Below are 9,189 nucleotides of genomic sequence, written 5' to 3' on the forward strand. Positions count from 1 at the left end.
AAAAAAAAAAAAAAAAAAAAAAAAAAAAAGTGGTTGTATGGCTATAACTACAGAGTCCCAAGATGCCACAGTGACAATTTGAATGCAAGACAGGAAGAGCAGGCTAAAACCCCAGCGTAAAAACCTTGTGATAGAAAATTGACTGGTATTGGCAAACAAAGGAGCATAAAAATAGCTCTTTGAAATACTGAGTACTACTCAACCCTAAGTTTATAACAAGTAATCATTGAATAGGTTCACCAAATTATTTTTGTTTTTTTGAAGTAGGTACTCTTAAAAAAATGTTGGACAATGAATATTTGTTTTATCCAATAAATTGCAACTCCAGACACTTAAGTTTCATAGAACATTAAAACCGGTTTATTTCTTAAGCCTACTTACTCCTAAACAGTTGAACTACTGGATTTGAACATACTACACTACAGCAGAATATATGAGTGCAAAAGTTACAGAACATTAACAAGCGATGAGCTAATTAGAGCAAGCAACACAAACATTAACACAATTTAAGTCAGAGAGGCACTTACATTAACAATTAACAGTACAGTCATCACTCTTTGAACATCATAGCAGCCTACTTGGAATTGCATTTGACTGAGCTTTGTTGCTGTGAATAATACAGCTCATGCACAGGTTTGGATGTATGTTTTGTAAATTCAAAGTATTCACTGAATACTACCAACATATATACACTCATATACATAGTTCCAGAAGATTCAAGAGGTGATGGCTTATTTCTGCTCATCCTTTGGAAGAGGTCTTCTGAAGAGCAGAATATGTGGTTCTGCAGAAAGAAAAGTTGAACAAAGTGTCAGTTTGTCCAAGTCTTGATTAAAGGGATTTCTTTTATTTAGAATGATAGTTGAAGCTTACTTTCAAATAAATAATTAGTAAGCCCAAATATGGCCTCACATGCAATATTAACAGACCAAGTCGGCAGTACCCTTGCAACAGTCAAGCTTTCATTTTTATACTCAATGCTGGCAGTATCATAAACTTCTGTAGAAGGGAAGTACTGGGGAAATACAGAGTATTTTATAATGTCTCTTTACATTAGACTATTTGATAACCTCTGCTACTGTAACTTAGACTAACAAACTGCTGATACTGTCTGTTAGGTACATATCAAACACCAACAAGATCCACTCTGGTTAATACAGCCAGCTTACATTATTATCGATCTTCTTAATTCTAAATGCCTCATGGAAAGTAAAAGTAGGTGTGTCAGCTTTATGATTTAAAGATATGCTGCTACATTAACTTTGATTCAGTCACTGCATACCCCTGTTATTTAAGAACTCACAAAAAGCCTGTTTCTATGGGCAGAGGCAGGAACACTTTCCAGTCTGGTATTTTTTCTCTACAGTTAAACAATACACATGTAGGACAAGGCTTGCATTTTGCAAGTCTGGAAGCAGGATGTGAAGGTTGAAAAAAAAGATTACATTGCCTTTGTTGGCAGTGGACTAAAATAGAAAGGAGAGAGAGTCTAAACATTCAGTAGTGAACTCCAAATGGATCCCACAGTAGGAGTTATGCATCACATACTTCAACTGAACACCAGGTAGGTGATATTTGACTTTTTCGTTTGTCTAATTGTGTTCAGATGTGCTCACCTGGCTCATGGATCATATAGTGAACCCAGCCAAGACTCTGCTGAACACCAAGTCGTCTCCACTCTTCTTCAGACATCAGATGAGATTTTGGCACTTGTTTTGAAAGTTCTCGTGGCAGCATCACATGTCTGGAGAGGTTTAATTATTAAACACACACACAACATAATGTACACTAGAAAACTAGAACAGATTTGCACTGAAAGACAGTAAGCAGCTTATGAATACTCAGTTTCCCTATGAAGAAAACAAGAGTACAGAGTCTTGGCATGAATTTGATTATGACACCCGTCCCATAATCTAGTTTAAAATTATTTACGAATATTAAACGTTATAGCTGTAAAGCAACTGCATACTGGAAGCCAATCTGCCTTCTAGAAGAAATTCAATGTCGCTACAGTGAGAGAAGCATGCGCTCCTAGCAACAGGCTGCCATATCAGCTACTTGAAAAATAGGAACTTTGGACTTCTAAAATAGTTGTAATACAGCTTTCAAGTAAGCCTAGGGAGTTAAACTTCAACAGTCCCTCGTCCGCAGGGGCCGACGCTGCTCCATCCCAGGCTCTGCCACAATCCCCTCCCTGGAGTCGCGCAGCGAGTGCCGCCCCTCCGCCATCACCCTGTGGCCGCTTGCCCAGCGGTCCGGACCAGCCGAAAACAGCATTGGATCACCCACCCCCTTCTTCCAGCCAGTTCAAAGCCACGCGGAAACCTCCCATGGGGAGGCTCGACACAGCCCCTCCCCCCTGGCCTTGCGCCCTCGCTGGCTCCATTCTCCCGGCGGAGCCCTCATTCCCTGAGAACAGTCCGCACAGCTCGGCCAAGGCGCCTGCCTGAGCCGCCCTCCTAGGGAGTGGCTCTTCCCAATCCATTCAGCTAGCCCTCCTGCACTCTCCCGCAGCCTCTTACCGGTACTCGTACTGCTCGTCAAAGTACTTATCAGAATAGTAGATCTGCTTGTGGGCCATGGCGGGCAGCAGCACAGGCTGGAGCAGCAGCACAGCCCTCTGGTGACCCCCTCACGAACACCTCGCGCACTAACTGCCCCCTTCCGCGCCCCTCAACGTTTGAATCCAGCGGCTCGGCTCCCATTGGCTCTCGCTGGGGCCGGCCAATCGCGTGCCGCGCCGCCGCGCCCCACCCGAGCCCGCCGCCGCGTGACTCGCGCGCTCGCCGCTCCCAACCAATCCCCGGCAGCCGCGGCGGGCGGGCAGCGTTACGTAACGGGCGGTGGCGGTCGGGCAGAGCGGCGGCGCCGGCACGAGGGGGGGCCGGGGCGGGTGGGGGAAGAGGCGCGGACGCGCCGTGATTGGCCAGCGGCGGGCGGGCGGGGGCCCTTCCAGCGGTTTCTCGAGCGGACGGTGGGACGGCCGGGCCGGGCAGGGTGCGCCCGGCCCGCGCATGCGTAGCTCGCTCCGGCGCTCACCGCCACTGCTTTGCGGTGCCTGACTCGGCCTGGCCCAGCCCAGTCCGGTCTTGCCGTACTTTGCTTTGCCCTGCCCTGCACCAGTTGGCGGGGCCCGGCTCGGCTTGGTCCCCGGTGTCCGGGGGGCCTGCTTCTTTCAGAGTAGCGAGCGAGAGACGCCTCGTCCTCTTAACAAAGCGTCGCGTTCACATTAAAAGTACGCTGGCCCCGGCCTGCCGGGTAGCTGCTGTAAGCCCATGGTGCCCTGGCTGCAGCTATCGGGAGTGGCCGCAGTGTCGGTCGTACTTGCTCAGGGTGAAAACAGATAAAACGCGGGGTGCAGATGTACCCAGAGCAGGGTGGGAACTCCGGACAGGATTTCAGTTTGCAAACATCCTTACCCAGCGAAACAAACCATCAAACGCATCCCCGGGAATACGTGCGTAGCAGGCCGCTAGGGTCTAAGAGGCGTTGCAGCTCCCCAGATACGCGTGCTATTTCTGCCCTGCGGGATGAGGTAAGGGCGGTGGGAACGTGGCCAGAAAGAGCAATCTTACGGTTGCTTTCATAGAATCATAGAGCCATAGAGTGGTGAGGAGTTGGAAGGGGCCTTAAAGATTATGTAGTTCCAACCACCCACCATGGACAGGGATACCTTGCACCAGACCAGGTTGCTCAGCCCCATCCAACCTGGCCCTGAACACGCCCCGAGATGGGGCATGCACAGCCTCCCCCGAGCAGCCTGTTCAGTGCTTCACGCCCTCGCAGTAAAGAGTTCCTTAGCGTCAAACCTAAATTTCCCCTCAGGGTCCATGCCCCCTCCCTGTGGTGTGCTGCTCTCTCCTCTCCCTGCTGGGCCTCTGCAGAAAAAGGAGATAAGTCTTTCAAGAAGTTTCTGCTTCCATCGTGCTGCCAGAAACGTGGGTACTGCCCGGGGTTATGTAATGCATGTGTCTGAAAACAGTTCTGATAGAGGAAAAAAACAACCAAAGCCATGTGATGCATGACTGCAGATACACATGCGTGGGTAATAGGGATGATTTTTTTAGCAGCATTGTTTCTGCTTGGCACTGCAGCTTCTCTTAAACAATAAAGTTTAAGCCAGTTTCACACCGTATAATCATTAAAGGGAGTGCTTATCGTAATCTAGCAGTAATATTTTTCTCTTAATTGGACTGCATATTAGAGCTTGTTGGGCACAGGTCATTTACAGGCAAAATGAAGTCAGTGTTTTTGAACTGATACAGTTAAATGTGTGAAACTCATGTTGATGCTTTTTCCTGGTCTTAAAATCAAGAGTGAAACATGGTTAGAAGGGAAAAAGGGATTTTAGCTTGGTATTTATTTTAAGGATCTTTAGGTGCACCATGTCCAGGTCGAAGGCACCTCAGTGCACACCACAATACCCCCCCCGAAAAGATCTGGTATAACATTATAGGTCTTGCTAATTAGCATATCTATCAAAAAATTCCCCAATGAGTGGCTTGAATGAGCCCCCCTCCCTAAGGAATCTTCCCATGGATGGTTCTATCTTAGTTTACAGAATGTGTTCTGGAGAGGACCTTGGGGTCTGGGGCACACTGATCCGTAACTATGAAACTTCTAAAATGTTTAGTCTCCTAGCTGAACAAACAAGTCCAAGAATGTAGGCAAAAAGCACTAAGAATACAGAAATTGAAAAAAGATATAACAGGGGCATAAAAGAAAAGGCAAAAATCTTCATGGCATCAATGTAACAAAGGAATATATATTCCAGTATAATTGTAAAAGTACAAACCACCTGAAAGTTTTCTAAAGTTTTGGTTGGATTATTCAAAACAGAGAGGTTTGGAGTTTTTTAGCCTTATTTCAGGCAGCACAACTGTTATTTTTAAATTCTTGAGGCAGAACATACACAATGATTTCTGTTAGGAATGTCATTGTGTAGTAATGGGGAAAAAAGATTAAACCACCATGATGGGTTCTACTGGATGAAAGACATTTCATCTCCCTGTTTTCTTTATAAGCTTTCTGCTTATCTCATGCATATTGAACATGAGAGAAAATTGACCTTTATGTAAGGCTATGTGTAAGCCTTTCTCATTGAGCTCATTCAGAAGTGAAAACCTGGAGTCCCTTTAAAGCAACTTTTCCTTCTGTTGCAAGTACTCATACCTAATAATAATAATTTTGAAGAGGATCAAAACGATTCTTAGATATCTATGCAATCATATTTGAGATCCCTCTGATTAATTTGAAAATCCCTGTTCCTCAGGACTGACCAAGTGTGTTTGTCAGGCACCTGGTGGAGCTAAAAAATGAACATATTGGTTTTAGTAACTGAGGGTTACTTATTTAATACTGGAGTGTCATTTCAGCTTCTGCTTTCATCAGTTCTTTTTCCAGACAGGACTTTAAAACTCTGGAGGATTATAAATAATGCAACAGTACCAGGAACTTGCTAAGTTCTACTATTAATTTGCTATCCTTTTCCTAAAATGAGAATAGTAGTGTTAGGGATATAATTTGTAAAATTACTGGAAAAAACCAGTGAGCTTGCTAAATGGTTAAACCTGTTGAATAGTTAAGCTTGAGAATCATTTCCAGATGAACAATGAGAAGGCATCAGGAGTAAGTATGCATTCAGCAAGGCAATATCATGCTCTTGACCAACTTGTTAAAGAGCCTGGGAGACAGCAGTCATTGTTTTTGTAGACTTCAGTAAGGCTTTTGACTGTGGGTAATACCTTCAAAGAGAAGCAGTTGATGTATAGACTGGCTGTGCAGACAATGACCTCAGGTGAATGGCTGGGCCCAGAGTATGGTGACATATGACACAAGAGACCAGTAAGTAGGTGTGTGTCCCAGGGGTCAAAACTGGGCCTGAGCCTTTTCAACATCCTCATTAATGACTTGCACAGTGGGGCAGAGTGTACTCCCAGCAAGTTCGCAGGTGACACCTAGCTGGGAGGAATAACTGAGAAACTGCAGGCTTGTGCTGCCAGATCAAGGAACTGCAGAAATAGGCTGAGAGGACTTTCATGAAGTTGAGGAGAATGAGGGGAACAACAAGGGGAACAAGTGGAAGAGCAAAGTCCTGCACCGGGGCGGGGAACAACCACAGGCACCAGTACATGGTGGGAACCCTCCAGCTGGAGATGTGTTTTCCAGAAAAGGACTTGGGAATGCTGATGAACACCAAGCTGAATGTGAGCCAGCACTGTGTCCTTGCAGCAAGGATGTCTAGCAGTGCCCAGGGTTGCAGTAGGATGACTGTTGCCAGCAGGTTGGGGGAGGTGATCCTGCCCCTCCATACAGCACAAGCGAGGCCTCTGCTGGAGCCCAGCTTTAGGCTCCCTAGTGCAAGAGAAAGATGGAGCTGCTAGGGAGAGTTCAATGAAGGGCTACAAAGGTGAGAACCTGTGTGTGAAAACCTGAAGGCAGGGTGCAAAGAAGAACAGAACCAGGCTCATTGCAGTGCTGCCCAGTGAAAGGACCAGAGGCAGTGGGCACAAACTGAAACATGGGATATTCCTCATGAACATCAGGAAGCCTTCTTTACTGTGAGGCAGATGGGGCACTGGCAGAGAGCTGCTGTAGTCTCCAGCTTTGGAGACCTTCCAAAGCCGTCTGGATGTGATTCTGGGCAATGGGCTGTAGGTGACCCTGCTTGAGCAGGGCTGTCAGACCACATGACCTCCCTCCAGAGGTCCAGCCTCAGCCACACTGTGTGGTACTGTGTGAAACAGGGCTCTTCATCATTGTCTTCAGGATACTGTTACACACAAAGGCTGTGTCAGTGACATTGCAAAGAAGGGAATAAACTGTTCTGTACGCAGTGTGGAGAGAACAAAAATGCTTGAACTTTGTCAGGGCAGCTTTGTGCTAGACCTTAGGAAACATTTTTTACCAGTACGTAATTTAAATGTCTTAGAACATTTCAGAAAAAAATGCTTTCTGCAGTAATGTTTTAGGTCAAGCTGATCCTGTCTCCGATCAGTGGTTTCTTTGAGGCCTGCTTTCTATGGTTGTGTTAGTTATGCTTTCCTGCTGTAACTTTTGCAAACACTGAGTGTAGAACAAAAGTAATTTTTTCTCTCCAGTGCTCTAGGATGACGTTTTAATTTTAATTGTTATATTTTTTTAAATTCAGAGAAGTTAGTTTTAAGAATTAAGATTAAGGTTATCAAGAGATGAATTGAATCCTCACTCCAAAGCTTCTGAACCAGGTCAGAATTGAATGAAACCACAGATACCCATATTTATGGGAGAGAAAAGCTTTATCATACACTTTTGCTTCGGCATGTTGAAGGCACGTATTAAAGCATTTATCAAAGAAGTTTGCCATAGCACAGACTAAAAAATATCCACATAGCCTTAGGGGTATAGGTGTGTTAGGAGAAATGTGAGCAAGCTGCTCAACTGGAATGTAAGCTCCTGTCTGATTAGGGCAGCAGCTGTCATTAAGTTGCTGTTGAAACACAAGATAAAATGGCAGAACACGAAGAGAATATTCTTGAGCTGCCCTCTCTGTCTCCTGTAGCTGTAACACAGGCATGTATAAAATTGAGCACTAGTATTCTGCACTCTGTATGAGAACAGCATGACTGTAGTCAGCACAGAGGCTCTTTAGAACTAAAGATGGACTATGAACATTATTGTGGGGGATAATTTTGTGTATCTAGACAGGAGCAGATTTAAATCCTCGATGTAAGCTGTTTGCTTGTGACTAAGGGCATCCAGAGATGTGTAGGCTATGATAAATAAAAGTGTTACAATAAAGGGCCTATGTGCACCTTAACTATGGCATATGCAGAGTTCAGGATGTAAGTTATAGTACATGAAAACATTTTCTGTGTTTTTTGTCAGAAGGGGGAGATGCAAAATTTCCCATGTTGTGCATAGCAGTCTCTGATTAAAATTCTCTGCAGCTTTTCCTGTTCAGTTCTGTGAGACATTTTAAAAAAATAAGTTATATGTACTTTTACTGTGCTTCAGTTTTCAAACATGTCCTTATAAAACACTAATGTCAGATTCTTGAATGTATTTTTCTGAATAGAACAGCAAGATCAGAGTCAAGGAACCTTTTGTACTGTCTTCATGAGTCATAATCATATACACAGTTAATGACTTTTGAGTAATTTGAATGTGAATCACATTCATAGCACATATTGATGAACTGTTATCTGTGGTTTTATATTTTCATTGTTTCTTATGGAAGCAAGGCTTACACAATTGTACTTTCCATGAGTTTTGATCCTCAACTAGCTTTTGAACCTGTTGGCTTGTTTGGTCAAACTTAAGACAAATGCTGGTAAATTTTTGCAGGTTTCATGATAACAGGCAGACAAATAGAGCAGAAGAACTCTGATGGGGGATGATGTTACAGTTAAACTTGCATTTTATTGGACAGAGAATCTGCATGGGGAAAAAAGCTTTGCATAAATGCTTTAGGGGTAAATATCTCTCAGCGTTTGGTGCACATGCTTTCTGAGGCGTAAAGCCACAAATCATGAGTCAATAGAAAACCAGCCTCACATAGTTCTTATATTCAGTCAGGTTAATTTTTCATTCGTTGATTTCATTTGCTGGCTTCATATGGTGTTTGCCTAGTATTCCACAACACTAGTAGTCCTCAAAGTACTCTCAGGCTGCTTGTTTGTGTAATATTAACAGTATTTGTCTCTGAAGATTTGATCTTCAGAATTTACCTCAATTTAGATAGTTAAATTTGAATTTACTGCCTTACTTAATTTGATGGACTTTATCATAAGTGTTATTTGTGTGCTAATTAACATCCCCTTAGTAAAAGCAGAAGACAGATTCTTTTTGTTTTGTTTCAGTTCGCACAAAATTGTAGAGAGACTAAAAAATGATGCTATGTTTTGGTGGTCTAGCTGACTGTGAATAAAACAATGTAAGTGTTGAAAATAATCCAGTTGAATCACTGAGGATTGCCCTCTGAGAGAGGATAAACTCACTTGACAAATAGAGCCAGTTGTGATGCATGCTCCTTGCACTACCTATGCTGGTTGAAGAATTTCATTTTGAAGGTGTCCTTGAATAGATTCTTAAATAAATTATTCCCAAGTCATAAAAGAGCCCAGCTTGCAGATGAGTGTAGAAATACAGAATGTTTGTGATCCACTCAGATCCTTGCAGAGCTTGGAGGCTATTGTTGATCTGTGTCAT

General features: G+C 43.8%; 1 protein-coding gene across 1 annotated transcript; it reads right to left on the reverse strand.

Moving 5' to 3' along the window:
• Positions 1-332: 332 nt before the first annotated feature.
• Positions 333-2,680, reverse strand: CKS2 (CDC28 protein kinase regulatory subunit 2). Its single transcript, XM_032097306.1, has 3 exons — positions 2,523-2,680; positions 1,617-1,744; positions 333-784 (listed from the first exon to the last, which is right to left on the reverse strand). The coding sequence occupies exons 1-3, from the start codon at positions 2,579-2,581 to the stop codon at positions 732-734; spliced, it is 240 nt and encodes a 79-aa protein (XP_031953197.1). The 5' UTR covers positions 2,582-2,680; the 3' UTR covers positions 333-731.
• Between the last annotated feature and the right edge of the window lie 6,509 nt (positions 2,681-9,189).

The sequence above is a fragment of the Corvus moneduloides genome, chromosome Z (assembly GCF_009650955.1).
Source record: "Corvus moneduloides isolate bCorMon1 chromosome Z, bCorMon1.pri, whole genome shotgun sequence".
Lineage (NCBI taxonomy): Eukaryota > Metazoa > Chordata > Aves > Passeriformes > Corvidae > Corvus > Corvus moneduloides.